Source organism: Panulirus ornatus, chromosome 53 (assembly GCF_036320965.1).
Source record: "Panulirus ornatus isolate Po-2019 chromosome 53, ASM3632096v1, whole genome shotgun sequence".
NCBI classification, from domain to species: domain Eukaryota; kingdom Metazoa; phylum Arthropoda; class Malacostraca; order Decapoda; family Palinuridae; genus Panulirus; species Panulirus ornatus.
This window is the reverse complement of record NC_092276.1, coordinates 1,253,508-1,275,229: the sequence shown is the minus strand read 5'-3', so window position 1 is coordinate 1,275,229 and position 21,722 is coordinate 1,253,508. Positions and strand designations below refer to the sequence as shown.

The following is a 21,722-nucleotide window of genomic DNA, read 5'->3' as shown; positions in this document are numbered from 1 at the left end:
GAGCGAGGCAGTTGTGAGAATGAGGAGTGAGGCAGTTGTGAGAATGAGGAGTGAGACAGTTGTGAGAATGAGGAGTGAGGCAGCTGTGAGAATGAGGAGTGAGGCAGCTGTGAGAATGAGGAGTGAGGCAGTTGTGAGAATGAGGAGTGAGGCAGCTGTGAGAATGAGGAGTGAGGCAGTTGTGAGAATTAATGTCTGGATCGTCCGGGAAGATTCACAGGGGATGAGGGAAGGGTCGCTCCGGGAAATGAAATTCGGAAGATTCAAGTCGCTTTGGGTGATTCACGAAGCGTGAGACTCATTCTTGGGAGTACGTACGAGTTGATGAATGATTCGTCATGATTCATTCATCATGGGGGAGTGAGGGGGGGGTTTGGTCTGGGAGGAGGGAACGACCTTGGAGTGTATATGCAAATAAGGGGTCGCTTCCGTTCTCTTTCATGAATGGTAGAGAACAGCTTTGACAATGTCGAGGGTCATCTTTGCAAATCATACCACTTCTCTGAGAGCTCAGAATATTTACGTAGGCAGTATAAAGAATCTTTACAAACATGATTGAATGAAATGAATAAAACAGGTCTTAACTCAATAAAACAGGTCTTAACTCAATACCCAAACCAGTTGTTCGTCCACTGGACACTCCTAAACTTAAGACATCCCAAAAACTCGCTTATTTTCCTCTACCCTTCCTTAGCCTTCTATACTACCCACCCTTCTACGTAAATCTTATCTTTCCCCTTAATTCTCCAATTTCTTGCATTCTCGACGGTATTTTACGACCAGGACGCACCACAGTGGTTCTCCTTTCCCCCTGGGGCTCCTCCACTGTGTGTTGGCTCCTAAATGGAGACAGGATGACAGGGGAACAGACATCATAATGGGTTCTCTCCAGTGTTTTCCAACAATGTGATGAGGGAAACAAAATGCGCTTGGCACATTCAGTTTTGGCGAAGAAAATATTTTTTTCCTTTGGGTCAAGTGTAATATGCATTTCGAGAAAGAAATAAGTGGTGGATGTAACCATTTGGAAATATATGTATTATATACACACTCGCAAATGTATATAAGCGTGTTGTTAGTGTATATGTATGTGTTTGTTATACATTTCATTATCTATACATTTATAACCAATACGAAGAAAGATTTATATACTTGGAAGCGAAAACTTGTATGTATAATTTCATTACTGAATACTACGAAGTTTTATTCTTGCACTGATATCTCATTTACAACCGATACAATACAGGAAAAGACAAACAAAAAATACCTTAAAAGAACTCCTTAAGGAACCATCTTCAGGGAAGTCAACCAGAACTAAAAGAACGGTGTGTGGGGGAGGTTTATTTTTGTTTTTTGTTTTTTTTCCGAGAAGAGAAAATTAGAATTTTAACATTTAAACTCGAAAACTTTTATAATACTGCTCTTGTAACGCGACCTTGACCCATGCACGATGAAGGGAAGAGACTCAGTGCCCAGTATCTGTGTGTGTGTGTGTGTGTGTGTGTGTGTGTGTGTGTGTGTGTGTGTGTGTGTGTCACATCAAGTACTACATACACTAGCGACGCGAGATATACATACACTAGCGACGCGAGATATACATACACTAGCGTCGCGAGATATACATACACTAGCGACGCGAGATATACATACACTAGCGACACGAGATATACATACACTAGCGTCGCGAGATATACATACACTAGCGACGCGAGATATACATACACTAGCGACGCGAGATATACATACACTAGCGACGCGAGATATACATACACTAGCGACGCAAGATATATTGATCCTCGTGTGTGTGTATGTAAAGAAAAGCGACATTGTCTTCTTCCCGTCATCCTGGACCTTTGGGAGGGTCAATACGTAACGAGCGGCCTCCCCCCCCCCCCCTCCTTGGAATCTCCAGGGTCATGACCTCGGCTCATAATTAATGAGGTGGTGGTGGTGAGGGAGTGAATGGCCGGGTGCAGCCCGGGGAGTGAGGGAGGTGAGGGTGAGGGAGGGCTAGCTCCTCTCACATGTGGGAGCTCTCACTCACCCACACACACACACGCTCTCTCTCTCTCTCTCTCTCTCTCTCTCTCTCTCTCTCTCTCTCTCTCTCTCTCTCTCTCTCTCTCTCTCTCTCTCTCTCTCTCTCTCTACACACACACACCCACCACCCCTCCTCTCTCTCTCCTCTCTCACAACTCTCCCCTTCTTCTCCTTCTCTCTCTCTCTCTCTTTAGAAATCTTTTCTTCCTCCGCTCCTGAGAGATACAGCGGTGTTGATCTTGTAAAGACGCGTTGTGGACGCTGAGGTCTAACCTTGCCCGTAATGGCTGGTATGGCATGGGCTCGCCTTACGTATCTCCTGGCACGTATCTCTCTCTCTCTCTCTCTCTCTCTCTCTCTCTCTCTCTCTCTCTCTCTCTCTCTCTCTCTCTCTCTCTCTCTCTCTCTCTGTTGCAAGTTCAGTACTGATTGCCAAATTGTTACAACTTTGGCTCACCAAGTCATTCTTATTAACTTGGCAAGGTTGTGTGGCTTTCATTAGCGACTTAACAACTCAATTCAGTGACTGTCTAGTTCATGTGATTTTAAAAACCAGGTAACTTCGTGGTAGAGAAATCAGCTGTTAACTTACTGAATAAGTTAGATGTGGATAAGCTCAGCCTCATGACACAGTGTCTTGGACGGCTGGAAAATAAGAGAAAAGCAAGATGAATCATTCATTAATCTTGTCACTGAATTATTGAAAACCAACTTTGCTTAATACCTCAGTTATTTGACCGATTGGTTTAATTCATATCTAGATAGAGACAAGGATCAACTTGGAAACAAAGACGTGTGCAACTTGTCAACATTGCAAGTTGCTATAAAGTGTTTCATCTCGCATGTATTGATGACGTCAATAATCAATATCATATGGAGTGATATCTTGATTTACTTCTTTCTTAATTCCGGGTCGTCTACTTAAGCAACATCTATAATGGCCAGTTCAAGTGTACATGGGGAGGCATGACCTAATTACCATTCAAGTGTTTAGCTACCACTCGTATTCTGTGACCCACCCCTCGAGGGTCACCACGTTTGAGGGTGTAGAGTCCTGTAGCTATGTTGTCTTGCTATGTCTTATGCTCTTTATCCCATGTTTGTGAGACAGAGTCTATGCCATACAACACTGACTGTGCCTAGTGTTGGGTAGACTCGTTTGTGGGTCTTGTAAGCCAGTGATGCTGTATTTGTTGAGGAGCAGACCTATCTGCCGAGCCTATACGACCCATGATAGGTGCCAGTATCCACCCTGGGAGCAAGAGGTCCCTACCTAGCGACACTAACACTCCTCGATACGCTATACTGTTGCCCTGTATAGGATTGAATCTCTCACACGGGCATGCAATTCATTTCAGTTTTGTTTCTTCATCCTTATCGATGTACTCTGGTATTTTGATGTGTTAAGTTTATCCCATATTGTTTCCTGTGGATTGATATACAGTACAGGGTGACCGGCCCTTCGCTAGTACTGCCACGTGTGGTGGTAGTACACTATATACCTTTAATACAAAGACAGAACTCCCTGGTAGAGCACAAAGCCCCTCCTGGCGCGGCTTGGTACCTCCTCCGCTTGCAAAGGAGTCGATACAGCGAGGAGGAAACGGCTGCAACCCCGGGTGACCTAGCGACTCGTGTCAAATCTTTTCAGTGTTATAGAATTTCATTTCTGGTCGTCATGTGGTACTGGATCCTCTCCTGTGTCGAGGCTGTGGCTGCGTGGGCGCTGGTCTCATTCCTCACAGCTCTTGGCTTATATGTGGTAAGGTGGCTACTTACTCTTCCACTAGTTTCAAGACTTTCCATGATCACATCCAGTTGCTACTGCCTTCTTTTCTCATCATCTTCGTCTTTACAATAGTCCTACCTTGTGATTTTCATTTTTCTGTTATTATCGTATGGTCTAGGAGGCATACTAGGCATGAATTCCACCCACAAGGGGGCAGAGGTTGGCCGCTCTGCAAGACACAGTCGTCAACATCTTTCTTAAGAATGGTTACCAAGCCTTGTCCACTGGAGGGACCTGACGTCTAAGCCCCTGCCGACCCTACACACTGATGCACCTTGAGTTGGCCATAACCTCCAAGGATGGGGTCTTGGCAAATGGTGCCCAGATAATGTCCCAATAACCTCTTTCGAACACCGCTTCATCGCCATTTGGTCTGGTGGATCCATTTCCAAGTCACCTCCAGTTTCGTTATTTGTCGTATGCGGAGCGACGAGGGATGAGGTGGAGGAATACTTCTGATCCAGGACCCGAGCACAGTCGCCTCTGGCCACAGGAGACTGGCTTACAAGATAAAGTTTTCTTGAAAGAAGATAGAAACGGACAGACACCTTCACACTCGGACATCTGTTACCAGAGGCGTCTAGCCCGCCAGCCCAACTCGTAGACGAAATGAACGTCAGGGAAACATTACCACCACCCATAATGCCATCACCACCCACTACACAGTCATCACCGACACCACCACCACCACCAACGCCCACTGCACCAGCAAACCACTCCGCCACCGACCAATTTCACCAGCACCCACTTACATAACCCACCCATTGCAACTGCCCCTCACTACTGTGGTTGATGCCACTACAGTTACTGTCGCTACAGCGGCCAACACCCGCTACAATTACTACCATTACAGTGGTCGATGCACCTACGGTTACTACCGTTACAGTGGTTGATGTTACTACAGTGTCTACTGTAACAGCGTTAAGTTTTCCACCTTGAGCCGCATCTCTTCCCTTCGTTCTTTCGTGTTCCATGTCCAACCATGGCTGCTGGTTACGGCCAGACAAATAGATGTAAAGATTTCTTCTTACTCAGCAGTCGCCTATGCCCATCCTGTCACCAGCATTCATAGCTCAGCACTTGTTAGTAACACGCGAGAAACCACAACTCGTCTTTAATAAGCAGAGAATCATTATCTTAACGGAGCATATGGGTCCTAGACAGCCACAGAAGTAGAACGCAAGACCAAAGTGACTCACAGTCTCTTTCTAAGTCCGAAAAAAAGAGGAAGGTCGTCGGTGTGAAGCACTGTATGTCTATAACGATATTGTATATCCAGACCACAGCTCGTGCCCCGAGGCGACGCCGTCTCGAAAAGGGTTAGACACGAATATTTGTAGCGGGAGGAGGCCCTTGGGATGGTGGCGGGAGTGAGGCCCTTGTGATGGTAGTGGGAGGAAGGCCCTTGTGATGGTGGCGAGAATAAGACCATTATGATGGCGGTGGGAGGAGGAAGAAGGTCCTTGTGATGGTGATGAGGAAGGAGGGAGGGTGGGTGTGGGAGGAGCCACATAGCCACACCAAACAACACAGTGTTTGGGCCACAGCCGCTGTGGACGGCCCTCCTCCCTCCTCACCTACCTACCTACCTACCTACCTACCTACCTACCTACCTACCTACCCCCCCCCCCCCCCCCCCCCCAGCGTCAAGTGCTCTTCCCCCACAGGTGTAGGATGTTGTCATACTCGGGGCCTCCATCCTCTCTTAATGAGGGATGTCAGTAATATAGAGTTCTCTCTCTCTCTCTCTCTCTCTCTCTCTCTCTCTCTCTCTCTCTCTCTCTCTCTCTCTCTCTCTCTCTCTCTGTCAGTGGAGGTCCCTTTTCTATGGGATTCCTGCATCCACCAAGATGCGCTCCACTCGAGAGCAGGGTAAAGTAGGTTCCTTCGAGGCAAGAGGGTAATTGATCGATCCTGTGCTCTTTTCCCTCCACTGACAATGAAATTCTCTCACTCGTGATGCTACAACTTGCAGACGAGTCCTTTGGCCGACCTTCTATGTATCTATAGAATCCTTTTTGATCTATATCTCTATCTAAATTTCGAGTTTCTCTACCTCAGTAAAGTTGATAAGCCATGTCATCAGAATTATCAATCAGAGAGAGAGAGAGAGAGAGAGAGAGAGAGAGAGAGAGAGAGAGAGAGAGAGAGAGAGTGAGTGAGACTACCCAGTACCGTGCCAGATATCAACCAACGCCTTAGCGTTCCACTGGATGTGATACAACACCACCATACCGTGGGGTAGGTGGGTCACGGTCCAATATCCTTTGCACCATACTGGAAATGATATGCCGTTAATCTCTTGGATTGTCGTAGATCAGCAATAAACTCGAGGTTTACTGGAACAAGGAGCCGATAGATCTTCTTCTTTTATTAGAAAATACCTGACGACGCCCTTGGTAATGGGCGAAACGCCTGTGGGAGGAGGTGTCTCCAAGCTGTGTGTGTGTGTCTAGGTGGTACAGTAGGGGTACACGAGTACATTTGGAGTTCAGCGGTACACCCGGAGCTCTGTTGAATGCAGGAGGGGTACAGCAGCAATTTTGGCCCAGGGTTAGTGGGTGTGGCCCATCTCCATACCGCCACAACACCTTCTCTTAAAGGGGAGGCGACGCTCTCAATGGGCATCTGCTACTGTTGTGGCCGAAGGCAAGACACACACGCATGCTAGCAGCTCATACCTCCACTGAGGAAGGCTCGACCCCCTGGTGGCCATTTATCTGTGTGTGTATATAATATATATATATATATATATATATATATATATATATATATATATATATATATATATATATATATATATAATGTTGATTATTGCATGAAAATCAAGTTAGCTTTAATGAGAGAAAAACCAAATTGAAGGTCCGTGGCTTCGAGAGCCGACACCACGAACCTCGGGGGCACACAACCTGGCTTAGACCGACCGGTACCTCCCCCCATTCAAAGTTGGGGCCCCGTGATGTCCTTGGGGTGGGATGGAGGGTCTCTCTCTCTCTCTCTCTCTCTCTCTCTCTCTCTCTCTCTCTCTCTCTCTCTCTCTCTCTCTCTGGATAACAGAGCCAAATACAGTGTCTAGCGAATCACGGAACGATGACGAAATGACGACGAGGGTTTCTCGTTTACCTTTACATGAGTTCGAATCCTGGTTTGGTCAGTCTGTTCACAGTCAACCCAGCTGTTCATCCACCCCTATGGGTTGGTTGATAAAATGGATATACCTGGCTCAGGCTAGGGAATATATATATATATATATATATATATATATATATATATATATATATATATATATATATATATATAATAGTACTGAGATCAGAGGAGGTTAGTACTCTAATGGATGCCTCAGGATCTATATCAAACCCCAGCCTATTACTATTTATCATGCACGTTCCTACGACTTTACGTTAGTCGTAAATAAAAAGAATGAGAACAAGACGTGTGTCCTCGTTCATCTTCTTGGACATATGTTGGCAAGATATGGAGTTTGGGGGAGAGGGGGAGGGGGAGGGAGGGAGATCGGTCGCTGACAGTTTAATTTATACAACATGTCTCAGCTGTCCTGACCTGTGGGCTGCCACTTTAAGTGGCGAACACAAGTTCAGGTTTCCCAACTTGCCTCCGTCGTACAAATTCCGTTTTCTTCGTAAATCAGTCTTTCTTTGGATATAAGTTAGCTTCTGTGTCATGTAGTTTGGTTGTTAAGTCTTTCTTTGGATATAAGTTAGCTTCTGTGTCATGTAGTTTGGTTGTTAAGTCTTTCTTTGGATATGAATTAGCTTCTTTGTCTTGTAGTTTGGTTGTTAAGTCTTTCTTTGTATATGAATTAGCTTCTGTGTCTTGTAGTTTGGTTGTTACGTCTTTCTTTGGATATGAATTAGCTTCTGTGTCTTGTAGTTTGGTTGTTACGTCTTTCTTTGGATATGCATTAGCTTCTGTGTCTTGTAGTTTGGTTAAGTCTTTGGAGTACCTGGAGTTGGTGCCTTGGTCTAAACGGCTCTTCTTGTGATCGGGGGGGGGGGGGGGGGGCAGGCGGCACAGGAAGCCTCGTCTCTTGGTCTATCTTCAGTCAAGGGCCTCAAGAACTCGCTGGGTGGAGAAGGGGAGACACCATGAAGAAGCTGTGGAATACAGAGTGAGTGTAAAGAGGAGAGGGACGGTTGGAGAAGATTGACTGGGAGGTCGGCTACTTCCAGACTTGCATGAGGTCCATCTGCCATCCAGTGGAAAAAAGGGCAGAGGGACTACAGTCAAGGCACCAGCACTGGAAGACGAGTACGTATCAGTAATGACTACCCTAGCCACGACCAGATGGTGCTCCTCCGCCTTTGGACACCGCCCATAACATCAGCAGAGACCTCACTCCGACACTGGCAGATTTATGAGAGAAAAGAAAAATAATCAGTTTGACTTCATAAGACTAGCAGCATTACGATATTTTCTAAGACCTTATGTTTAAGGGTTGTGATTCCAGTGACAAAGGTATTGAAACTTTGGCGTTGAGTGTTTCCTGTGATGTGATGTATGTAGACCGTCCGGGTCACTTAAGACTCTGAACACACACCGTAAAGTGTGAGAACGCGATAGACTAGTGTCTCAACCCAGCTGGTCGATCACTCATACCTCCTGGACAAGACCTGCAGACCAGCACACTTCCTTCCTTAGGGAAACGTGGCGTGAGGAAGGTTGATCGAGTAAGTAATAAAGGGTTAAGGAGAGAGGTGTGGTAATAAGGAAGGTGTGGCTGAGAGAGATGAAGAGGGTGTGCTGAAATGGTTTGGACATATGGAGAGAATGAGTGAGGGGAGGTTGACCAAGAGGATGTATGTGTCATAAGTGCAGGGGACAAGAGGAAGGGGAAGACCAAATTGAAGATGGAAAGGATGGAGTGAAAAAAAGATCTTGGGTGCTTGGGGCCTGAACATTCATGAGGATGAGAGGCGTACACGAGATAAAGTCAATTGGAGCAATGTGATATACAGGGGGCGATGGTGCTGTTAATGGAAAGGTCTGTAGGGCGTGGTTGTGGTTAGGGAGCTGTGGTCCCGGTGCATTACACATGATAGCTAGAAAATGGATGCGAGCGAATGAGGTCTTTTCTTCGTCTCTTTCTGGCTTGGGAGATACGAGGCTTTAACTCTAATATGTGTTCTCGCCCCTCCCACGAAGGCTACAGGCAATCCCAGAGAGGGCGCTGGGGGGGGGGGGGGGGGGGCAGGGAGGGCGCTGAGCGGCCAGGGAAATTACTGACTTCCAAAATAAAGCCAAGAGGCATTTATGATGAAGGCTGTGTTTGTTTCCAGCAACGCCACGAGATGAAAAGTTTAATTGGTTTGCTGTCCTTCGCCAGCCTGGGGAAATCATACACTGACTCTCTCTCTCTCTCTCTCTCTCTCTATCTCTCTCTCTCTCTCTCTCTCTCTCTCTCTCTCTCTCTCTCTCTCTCTCTCTCTGCCGAGCCATCACTACAGTGGCTGTCAGGTTCCCCTTTGTAGACCAGGTAGATGTCTTCTTTCTATTCTGGCCTACGTGCACGTGAGTTCCCTCTTGACTAGATTTCCTTGCTTTGAGCACTACGCGCTAGACTTGCCTTGCCCTTTTGGCAAACATCTCATCGAAGTCAGGTAGATACGTAGGTAGGTACCACCTCCCCTCACACACTCCCACAAACGCATCACACGGGTCACTAACTAGGTAGACAAGAACCCTTCAGCCTAGGTCAGGTCATCTCAGGGGCATCAGGCCAGGTGATTGAACTCCCTCCCCTACTTCTCCTTCCCCTATACGCCAGAGGAAGGGTTAGCCTCATCCATGTGGCTCTTGGCTCGGGAGGTCAACAAACTTAAATATCAATATTTCTCTTTCCCAGGGGCTGGTTAGGTCTGGCGTAGATCACGCCGGGCGGTGGAGCTGGCAATTTTCCGGTGGGTTGCAGCCTGTAAAAATCTCATTCACTGTATACCAGTTTGAGGGGTGGATTCCCCATCAACAAACATCATCCCTTGCCAGGTTTATATATATATATATATATATATATATATATATATATATATATATATATATATATATGCGGTAGTCGACGTGGCTGTTGGTCGGCCCGAGTTCCTTCGAGCAAAGAACATGTCTCCTTCCAGCGCACCTGCTGAAGGACTGGAGAACTTCTGCAGGAGCAGGACGCTGGCTTTTCCAGGCAATAAGAGGCTTCATCTGCACCATACATACATATATATCCTTCCAGACTCGGGTGCTATGAGAGGTCTTCTTTGCTGGTGTCTCCTGTTACTTGGCGTGCCGTCCTTGAGGTATCTTGAAGAACCAGAGGCATTTCAAGACTCGTATCTTCGTTTGTAACTTAGTGAATGGTATTCGGACTGTCTCTCCTCCACCCGCGCCTTTATCCCATGCAACACCAACAGATCATGGCCAAAAGGATGTGTTGTAGTGAGTAAAGTGTTCTGTTGAGTTGAGGGAGTTAGGAGAATCACGTTGATCAACTCCGTATGGTACCAATGCGTTCTACAGTGACTTAACAGCTATCCTGAGAACTGAATGAGATTTTCCTTTGCTTCCGGCTTGATAACTGTGACTTGGATTTGTGAAATACGTAAATGGACGCGTGTCCTGACGAGCCCAAATGGCCTTAGGGCTGTCGACTACCAGGGTCAAGTTATAGCCACAAATCGAAAAGTCTTGAACAAATTTAAAAACACCGTCACTTCTGCATATGGCCCACCGTGGCAATCTGCCCTGTCTCTTGCAGGTTCTCAGTGAACTGCTGCTTCAGGTGGTTCTCCTGTCATCTCCTGACGCTGAGCGTGTCTTTTGTTTGTATGAATAAGGTATTAGCCAGCCAGCCCTTGAGCCTGGCATCCCAGCAAGGTAAATAGACCTGAGGCAACAACCACAGGGAGACTCTGCTGTTTACTGTGGCTCCGGGCGTGAGAGTGGAGGCATAACCGTGCCCCTCAGGGCTGACTTCGACTCAAACCTTTCCTTATAGTTAAGACTATACACAGATCCCGCCGCCATATGTGAACATTGACTCCGTGATGTGTCTTTGACGCAAGGACGTTAAGATAATGCCACAGGATCCCCATGGCTCCGTGATGTGTCTTTGACGCAAGGACGTTAAGATAATGCCACAGGATCCCCATCACCACCGCCACCACCACCATTCGCGTCACCACCCATCACCACCACCACCACCATTTGCGTCACCACCCATCACCGCCACCATCACCACCACCATTCGTCACCCTCACCACGACAGCTCGTGGGAAAAGATCGGTTCTCTGTGGTCACTGGCCTTCCTTTGTCGAAGGATCCGCCACGAACACAAGTCCCTCACGAATGAGAGCAATACCTGTCATTTAGTAACACTCTCCGTCACCCTGGCTGGGGTGAAGTAATGGGAAATGGAAATCGGTAAAACTGGTCGGGGAAAAAAAGAAATGAGAGACACGTATTAGTGAAAGTCAATTAGAGGATTTGAGATTAATGTTCCAGTGGACATTTTACCATCAGGAAACAGTGTTCTGTTCTGCTGTTGTATCAAATAAACGTGACACTTCTATTACGTGTACACAGTTCGTAATGAATCCAGATAGATATTGTTTGTTTGTTTGTTTTTTTGCCCCATAAATAAATCAGTGTCCACGGCTTTGCATGCCTGAGATAACTTATTTAACAAGCCAGTGTTAGTTAAGTTCTTTGCTCCAGCGGCACGATGCAAGTCCGTCAGTGCTAACGACTCATTGTGGCCTCTTCCAGGGAACTGGACGGAAGGGATATTGGTCCAGTGAGTGTTCTTAACTACCTGACATTAGTGGTATAATGGTCATGGATTTATGAATTAAGTTTCCGTGGTGAATCGCGCGTAGGGTCCGAAATACTTCGATTACGGGGCGGGGTAGCTGGAACACAGCCGACCCTGTCTGTTCATCCTCCCCCTCGTAGGGAGGTCGAGAGGAACTGCCTTGAGTGTCTGGACCTCTAGCTGTGCCTGGTGCCATCTCAAGTGCCACCTCGGGTTACCCAAAGCCACATGAAGGAACAGTTTACCATTCTTACCAGGTGGAATCACCGACCATAAATGTAATACAGATGACAGTGGCAAGATAGTGCAACGAACATGGACCTCAGTAGATTCTGACCCTTCGACACAGCGGTACGACCTCTGAGCACGACGGTACGACCTTTCAGTCCACCGATACGACCTCTGAGCACGACGGTACGACCCTTCGACACAGCGGTACGGCCTCTGAGCACGACGGTACGACGCTTCGGTCCAGCGGTACGACCTCTGAGCACTGACGGTACTACGCTTCGGCCCAGCGGTACGACCTCCGTGCGCGACGGTACGACCCTTCGGCCCACCGATACGACCTCTGAGCACGACGGTACGACCCTTCGGCCCAGCGGTACGACCTCTGGGCACGACGGTACGACCCTTTGGGTATAACGGCGTAAACCCATCTCCACCCACTAACCCACCACCAGCTCAAATCTTCTCCCTCAGGCCAGCCATCAGTCCCGACTCATAGATTTCTCTTCTCAACCAGAAAGTTTTCCTGCGATGATTTTGACTCATTCTAAACACCTTTTCTAGGGTACCAGGCCACTAGGACAAGGGCAGGTCTGTCATAGCATCCTAGTACGAGGTTCCCGCCTCAGTGTCACACTTAAGAGTTCCACTTGGTGTAGCAGGCGCCCACTGGATCAGACGTATGGCAGACGCACAACACATCACGATGCTATCTCGAGTCTATTCCAGACGATTTATGGCTTCCAGACGTCACACTGTGGCCGCAACTCTCCTCGCTCTCAGGGTGGGATGTCTCCGCTGTCTGGGAATATCCACTGCAGTCCTGGTGCGACCCCTCCCGATGACGGCAAGTTAGCGTCCCCACATTGTGAGGGGTCGCTGGTGGAAGTCTGATCCCCCCCACTCCACATCAGATCCTTGTGAGATGTTGGCGTCTGGTTTCTCCCTAGCTCGAGAGATAGCTAGGCTGCTCTCTTCCTCGATGAAGGGAATGGTTTGAACTTAAGTCTTGCACACTCTCAGAAAGGTGAAGCCTTTCTTCTTTCCCTTCTTGCCGTCGACCAACACAGCACACCGAGTCTTTACGTTCGCTGGCACGACTGTGCGCCAGCTAGCCAACAGTGACCGCCCCATGAGCCGACTTCTGACGCACGGTGGACGTCCAGAGATTATTTTCAACATAAAGTTCACGAAGGAATCGAATGGGTTCAGCCACAGTTGTCGTCGTGAATGCAAGACGATTCGAATCGTCTGTGAGCGACTGACTGACGATCAAAATCCCATTTCCCGATTGCCAGATCCACTGCACCGCTATAAATATCGTCAGTGATAATAATGGACTTTAGGGGCACCAAATAAATCACATAGAAATATCAGCTTCGCTTTGCAGTGATGGTATACTGTATCTAGATTATAATGAGACAAAAGGGAGAGTGATGGGAGGAGCATCGGAGAGTGATGGGAGCATAGGATTTCATCCCACTACGATAGATGATTGGTAGGGGGATGGTTGTAAAGATGAGGGAAAATATGGGAGTTAGATAGCGTAGATGTAGGTGAAACAATGTTAGAAATCAACGTAACGTGTGGAAATCCTACAGAGGTTTATCTTGATTTTCAGTCTTATAGTCGAAATATACCAGTTACTCCATTGTTTAAGCATGGCAACAACTACCCACTCGCTTAAAACAGATGAGATATCGGGTGGTCGCCTGTTGGCTCCGCCGCCCAGCCTTCCCACGAATAAATATTACACTCGATCCCCAGCAGTAGAACACACGGTCCCCAGCAAGCAGGACACTCGATCCCCAGCAGCAGGACGCTCGGTCCCCAGCATCAGGACGCAGAGGCTGCGATGAAATTGATAATCATCGTAAGGTAAATATTGATGCTCCAAACCCCCCTTCCCCCGATCTCATTTTCCTTTCTATATAGTGTACTATCGTGGCAAACCGAAACGTAATTTCGTACGTGATTTGAGTGGTGCCACACACATATGATCACTGTGTGCTCCTTGGCAGCTCAGGGGGTGAACCCTTGCGATATCTGTTTCTTTTCTTACATCTCTTAAGTTTTGGATTCCTTCCTAACCTTCACGTAGTCTTGACAACGTCTACGACCTACTCCTTTCCCCTTGCTAAGGAAGCTCTTAGATTCTCTTCCCTCCTCTCTCTCTCTCTCTCTCTCTCTCTCTCTCTCTCTCTCTCTCTCTCTCTCTCTCTCTCTCTCTCTCTCTCTCTCCTTTCTTCTCTATTCTTTCAACCCTATTTCCGAACGCTTCATCTCAAGCTTAGCCTCAGCGAGGACTTTCCTCTGCGTCTCAAACCCTTCGACATAGAAAATGGAAAGAAAAGAAAAAGAAGGGAGAATGATTTACCTGAACGCTCGCCCCGGAAATGAAAAAGATTTATTCATCTTTATTTGTCCTATGACCCTGACCTTTGTGTAATCATTCTTGATCCCCGAGAGACCACAGGCTATACCCACGCTAATGATGCTGACGAACAGTAATCTCATCAAGAGTCATAATCTGAAATGAAAATATACTTACCTCCAGCCCCAGGAAATATATATATATATATATATATATATATATATATATATATATATATATATATATATATGTGTGTGTGTGTGTGTGGTCTTCGTGTCCTCATCAAGGAGGAGTAAGTAGGTATCACAGGAGACACGCGAGTGTGAGGATGAAGAAGTTATAATCACTAGAGCAAGGTAAACACAGCCGCCACCCTCACCCCTGGACTTGACCAGCTCCCCATCTCGTGACTGACGGCAGGTGGCGTCAACCCTCCCTCTCCCTCCCTCCCTGATGTAGCCACTAATGGCCGACCCCAGCAGGAGCCCAGGACACATATCACTGCTACCATCAGTCTAGGTTGTGTTGTGTTGGCGAGGCAGTTGATCGTGGTGGTGGTGGCGAACACTTACTCACTGGGGTTGTGATGGTGTTGGTGAGGCAGTGAAGGTACTGGTTGTAGGTCTCATTCACTGGCAGATCTCCAGTCAGTGAAGACGAGTTGAAACTATTTTGCTCAAGGGTTGTGACCATCTGTTTATGAGGCTATAAAGTATAGGTGGAAGTATAAGGATGTACAAGGCAGTATAAGGGAGAAGTTCCCCTCCGGTTCTTGTCGAGCCAAATCCTCAGCACCGCTCGGTGACCTCCCTGATCCCCTACTTAAAGTGCCACCACCGCCGGAGGCCGTGTGACCCGCCTGTGACCCGTGCCAACATGGGCACTGGGGCTGGGGCCAGAGGTGGAAGGGTCTGGCCAAAGAAGGAACATCGCCTGAAGACTGGACGGTGGAGGGAGCTCCTGCAGCACGACGCCCTCGCTTCTGTAGGTTCCTCCCGCCTGTGCAGTACTCGACAACTGGGGAACACGACACACCACACACACACACACACACACACACACACACACACACACACACACACACAAATAATTGTGTGTCTGTACATATGTGTGCGTAACATACACCCCGTATGACATTCAGCTTCCCTTAGAAATAGAACCATTATTATTCTTTAACAACTGATGCAAATGTGAGTCTAAGGCCTTCAGAAATACTCTTTCCCTGACTCTGCACTCACGAGAGTGTCTTCACTTGTGGGCGAGAGTGGCCACCGCTCGCTCACATAGCCTGGAAAGAATCTAAAGTCTTCTGTCTTATTAACTGTTCCGTAGTCAACTCTCTTCAGCCTCCTCTTACTGTCTACTGTGATGTTGCTTCTTTCTTTCACTTCTGCAGGTATTACTTCGGCCACTTCTCTCGTAAGGTGTCTACGTGTATCCCAGCCACTAATACCTGAATCTGTAACACAAGGCTGGCAGCTGCATCCCATAGTTTTTATGTGCAGATCGGCCATACAAGGATTGAAACTTCTTTCTTCTTTCACACAGAAAAGCCATGGAATTCTCCTCTTTCTTTTGTTTTTCTCTCATCCTACAACACACACACCTTTACCAGTCGCCTTTGCGAAAACCGAAAGAGCTCAAATTATTTTTCTAATCCTCTGTCTCACCAATCACCCGAGGTAGCCACGCCTGGGGTATAGTTTTGCCCACGTCTTGTCTGCTGTTGTAAGACTAAAAACAATAAACTGTAACATGATATCAACAATCGTGAAAATATGAGCAGCTGAAGTAAGAATATGTTAGACGAGGAAGACTTATCCAGCTGATGTCTGTATCAACTGCTAGTACAGTGAACTGGTGTCATCATCTCAACAATCCATTTGTCGATATATTTCCTTACGTCTGCTGTCAGTTCAGACTATTCTGTGTCCCACATTGATGTTTATAGATATATAAATTTCTTTCAGTGTTTATACGTATATTTTTACTAAATTTTTGTCGTATGAACCTCGTAATATGAATCCTAGGGTTGTGCTCAAGTCCCTGGGAGGTGAGGTGGGTGTAAACAAGAGGCCAGTTGACGTAGCTCTCTAACCAGTGTTGTATGTGTTGTCCACAGATGGAGGCATTAGTGAGAGAGATGCAGGACCCGGAGACTGGCGTGCCCATCCGGAGCCAGAAACTGTTCCTCACTTCCATCCCGTCCGCCTTCATGGGTAAGTATATACAGCCACTCTACTTCAAGTCTCTTCAGTCAGTTAGACATTCCTTATGCCCTCCAGCTTCTTCAGTCACAGTTTACGTATACCTTCTCCTTCTTCTTTTTCTTCCCCCACATATATGTTGCGTTATATAGTTTTAGAACTGCGGTACAGTGTTCACTCACTGCTCACTAAACGATTCCAAGCCACAATGGTATCTGACGATCGTATATTAGGGGTTTGAACAACTCAGTCTAGGCTAGTCTCTTAGTCTCTAGACTGACGCCCACGTGAGGGAGATAATATTCTTGCTATACCAGTCTCTCAGGATGAGTAAAAGAATCTGTTTTCTCTCCTACGAGTAAGAACGGAGAAGTCAGATAAATCTGGAGAGAAGCCATCTCGCCAACCGTGCCATTAACTTTGAGTCGACAGAGCTACAGAAGATTCAGCATGACCCAGTATGCCTTCCAGCTTAATTCCCTGCGCATTGTGTCCTGCATCAAGGATCTGTGTGGGCCGATCCTTAAGGATTGTGTCGATGATTAACCCCGAAGAAAAGACTCTTTCTTTTTTTTCTTTTTTTCTTCCAACTGGATTTAGGAAATGTACACAAGGGCCAGTGAAGGATTCCTTGCCTCACTCCAGGTCAGAATCAATAGCGTCGGTAGCCAAAGCTCGGTTGTAGAGGGAGGGAGGGAGGGAGTTGGGGCATGGTAGATACGGGAGGTGTGGTTCAGGGAGACGAGTCGTCTGGCTCAGGGAGACGAGTAGTCTGGCTCAGGGAGACGAGTAGTCTGGCTCAGGGACACAGATGATCTACTTCAGGGACACTTAAGATCTGGTTCAGGAACAAGGATGGTGTGGCTCAGGGACACAATAAGCAGTCTCACACAAAGAGAGGTCTCTTACCAAATCGTAACTACCAACAAATGACGATCGCTGTCGGAAGGATAAGGTTTGGGATCCACGAAGAATACGGACCACGACCAAATGTTCGATGCCTCACACCTTAACCTCCTGAGACCTAAGTGTGTTATGGTCCTCATGGTATCTTTGTACTCTCCTCCGACGCTGGGTGGTACACGGTCTGCATGAATGGTACCCAAATTTACGTCTAGGGTAGATCTGCACTGAGGCGTCTCACTGTAGCAGACCATTGTACTGTAGCGAAACACCAGCCACTTGAGTGCCACCCTCTGAGACTTTCCAGAACAGGAGATGTATTTGTGGGCCTTACGATTGTCTCAACGTAGACAAAAAAAGATACAAGGACATTCGCAGGCATAACGTTCAAAAAGAACGAAAGAGAAATGTAATAAAATGAAAATGAAAACCAAAAAAAGATGAATCTGCTTAAGGAAGAATTTCATATACATATTCATGAGAAAAATACGTTTATTTACTTTGCCTAAAACCTGTGTGTGTGTGTGTGTGTGTGTGTGTGTGTGTGTGTGTGTGTGTGTGCCCGCGCACGTTGGAAAAAAAAAATACATCAAACGACCCTAAAAGTTCAACAGGCCAAAGTCATCACGCCAAGAGCCGCCAGAGAAAACGGGGAAGTTACCAACACTCCTCACCATCTGCCACAATTTTGTGAGGAGCAATTTTTTGGCCGTAATTCTCCCCCGGATTAGACGCGTTGTCCTCATAATGGTGAGGCGTGAAGCCATGAGTCTGATATCAGAACAAGTTAGGGACAAGCTGTTGTCCAATGTACTGACGTTGGTAAGAAAGACAGTGAATGCTGTCGTTACACTAGCTTTACGTCTCGAGGGGGTCCGAGTTTTGGCTTTATAGTTGACGGGCCACCTCAGACCCGCCTCGGGGTCTTGGCTAGGGGGGTTTTCTCCTCCATGGATGTTTGTGGCCAGCGAGAGACCAGGCTCTGGACTGGACTGAGTGAGTATAATTACCCCCTAAGACTCCCTCCAACAGGTCCCCTTCTACAGGAGTGTGAGAAAGTCTTCGATGTAGGCGGACTCCGGTAATACACACACACACACACACACACACACACACACACACACACACACACACACACACTCACACACACACACACAACACTTCTCCGGAACAAATGGAACAGATTTCCCCGCTGCCTCCTCCTACAGAAGATCCATGTGCGTTGTCCATAGTTGGAACTGTTCATCACTCAGGCGCTGACGAGGCTCCTCTCCAGGGAACCTCCAAGAATTCTCTTCCCCCGATCCCCCTCTCTGGACGCTGGCTGGGGAGCAGGAAGCCGATGGCTGTGAGATAAACCTCTGTAAATGCCTTAAAACTCGGTCTGGTTCCAAACTCCCTCGTATGCGCGCTTCAGCGGTGTGGTGCTTGGCGTTGGTGACTCGAAATCCCATAGTTCGAGTGGAGTCTTCGTCCACACGTATATCAGCCACGTTCCCAGGTTACGTGTGGTGTCGGTACTAAACAGATGGTCAAACTCCTGTGCTTAGATCATTCGGCGGTGTGGGCTCACATCCACTCTCTAGCTGTCATAAGTAATGCACCAAACCACAGCATATATATATATATATATATATATATATATATATATATATATATATATATATATATATATATATATATATATATATCCTCATCAGTGTTTCCCAGTGTTTTATTATACTGAATGTTGACTCATAGTTATCAGTTGAGATCAAGCTAATGTTTAAATTGCTATTTCATTTTAGTAATTTCATCTGACATTTCAGGGTGCAGTTTGTCTCGGTTTCTTTTTTTTCCCCTGTTTGTTCGCGACTGAGAATAATCATTTTGCCTCCTTCCCCCAGAATTACTTAATTACTTTCCCGTTGTTTACCATTTGTTCTCTGTGATTCCATTATTTCTTGTCGGCATTTCTTATTTGTTTCCATGTCTCTCTATTCCCTGTTTGGTTATTGCTATTTCTTTTCTATTCTCTTATTCTAATCAGCTTTTTTTTTTTTTTGTCCCCACCTTCTTTTTCTGTGTCTTTGCTTTTATAAGATAGAGACACAGGAGGAGGAAGCTGACCTATCTCCACGCCCCCCCACCCCATTCAGTTTTCGTAGATATGACTGAAATATCCTGTGAAACCCCGAGTTTAACCACTTAAAAGTCTGTGGATTGATGAAGGCCGCCCATCACTGGATCTGGAAACATCCATTATCAAAAGGCTGCTCCTGCCTGATACTTGTCCAAGTGTGTAGTGGAGCACAGATTGCTATACCTACGTGTTCAACCTGGACCTGGTGAGCGAAAACTCTGACCCCAAGACATGTGAGAGTCATGAATTTCCTCTCATGCCATTGACCTTGAAGCCAATCATTCCATTCTTCTACTTTTCTTTTTTCTTTTATTTTACTTGCAGCGTCGCAGACACTCGTTGCCTCCGTCACCACCCCGGAGTATATGCTTCGGTACGAACAGACCTTCACAATCAAGGGTGAGTGACGAATCACCCTGCAACGTTTGGCTCACAGCACGTCGCTCACTTCACTGCATTTGCATCCCGCATGTCTACACGCTGGTCAGACGTGACTGTCCAGGCTTTCTCTGTCAGTCCTCAGGGCGTCACACTCCCCTCAGTGCATTGCTGCAGGCACGCTAACCTCCCACTTTTACAAGGGCACTGCCCTCCGTGGCCTCCTCTCCTCCGTCGCACAAGCAGCAAACCCAAAGCACGTGCAGGTGTCGCATCTTCGGCTCCTCACCACACGTATAAGTGTCGCTTCGTGTCACATCTTCAGCTCCTCACTATACGTGCAAGTGTTGCTTCGTGTCACATCTTCAGCTCCTCACTATACGTGCAAGTGTTGCTTCGTGTCACATCTTCAGCTCCTCACTATACGTGCAAGTGTTGCTCCGTGTCACATCTTCAGCTCCTCACTACACGTACAAGTGTTGCTTCGTGTCACATCTTCAGCTCCTCACTACACGTACAAGTGTCGCTTCGTGTCAAATCTTCAGCTCCTCACTACACGTACAAGTGTCGCTTCGTGTCACATCTTCGACTCCTCACTACACGTGCAAGTGTTGCCCCGTGTCACATCTTCGGCTCCTCACTACACGTACAAGTGTCGCTTCGTGTCGCATCTTCGACTCCTCACTACACGTGCAAGTGTTGCCCCGTGTCACACGCCATCCTTAGAACTCATGACGAAGATGGACCACAAAGTGGCCTTGAAATAATCCACAGGTTTCTTCCTTATGTCCGCTATTCTAGCTTTGCCTTCTCCTCCTGCCGTCATGTGTAGAGAAGTTTGATCAGCCGCTGGACAGTGCAAGGAAGACGTCAGATACCAAGGTGTTAACGGAGGGAAGAAATCCATATTTAGCATTATTGGTATCTGCATGAGCCAGACAGGCACAGCTTAACACTTACATGGGTCTAGAGCGTTCCGAAGCCAAGGGAATGAACACTGCATCACCGTTAAGAGCAATGGGTGTATAAATACCTCTAGTCTTACCCCTTGATCTCTCATACAACTCTTCACCTTGTCCGCATTATCACAAGGCTGCTGACCTGCCCTTTCCTCCTCCTACTCCTCCTCCTCCTCCTCCTCCTCCTCCTCCTCTTCTTTTTCTTCTTCTTCTTCTTCTTCCTCCTCCTCCTGACTTGTAACAATGGACAGTTCTTTGATCACTGTCCACTGGCCCTGTATAATCAATCTCTCACACTCTATCTCTCGTCTCTTCTCCTGAGAGGTTCGGGAAACATGGACCCGGTATCTCTTGAGGAGGTGGACTGAGGCAGTGGCACTGTTGGCTCTACTCATATCTCCACCCGTTCCCCCAAAAGGCCTTCTGTCTCTCTTTCCATTCATCCCACGAAGGTGTCCAGCCTCGAGAGAAAAATTCATATTTTGTAGGATATTTCTTAACTCTCACTTCTAATGTTTTACTTCTCTTCAGAAGCCCCATCTACTCGTGCCGTTTCTAGATGGCCTTGGTCTCTGATTGTAATCTACATGATCTTTTTCCCCTTTAGAGTACGTGCAGTACAGGAGGCGATGTGCTGTCCCTGACCGTATGAAGTTCAGTGGAAAACCAGGGAAAGATCATGTGGGGCTTTAGCTGTAGATAAGGAGACCAGGGTTTCGGTGCATTGTACATGGCAGCTTGAAAGTGGACGTGAGCCAATGTGGCAGTCCCTCATCCGTTCCAGGCGCTGCCTTGGTACATAGAAACCTTTGGAACAAATATGAAATACATATATATATATATATATATATATATATATATATATATATATATATATATATATATATATATATATAGGGGATAGGGGAG

At 47.0% G+C, this 21,722-nt stretch overlaps 1 protein-coding gene across 17 annotated transcripts in view; it reads left to right on the top strand.

The window, feature by feature from the left end:
- LOC139765155 (uncharacterized) overlaps positions 1-21,722 on the top strand; it is a 346,502-nt gene that overhangs the window by 229,935 nt on the left and 94,845 nt on the right. For 13 of the 17 annotated variants that reach the window (XR_011716592.1, XR_011716590.1, XR_011716591.1 and 10 more), the window contains 2 exons: positions 16,367-16,463; positions 19,801-19,875. Coding sequence is in view for 13 of the 17 variants with exons in the window: in XM_071692359.1 (XP_071548460.1) it covers positions 16,367-16,463; positions 19,801-19,875 (172 nt within the window). In the remaining 4 variants the exon portion in view is untranslated. The remainder of the gene's footprint in view (positions 1-16,366; positions 16,464-19,800; positions 19,876-21,722) is intronic. The other 4 variants (XR_011716593.1, XM_071692369.1, XM_071692366.1 and 1 more) reach the window with 1 other exon arrangement.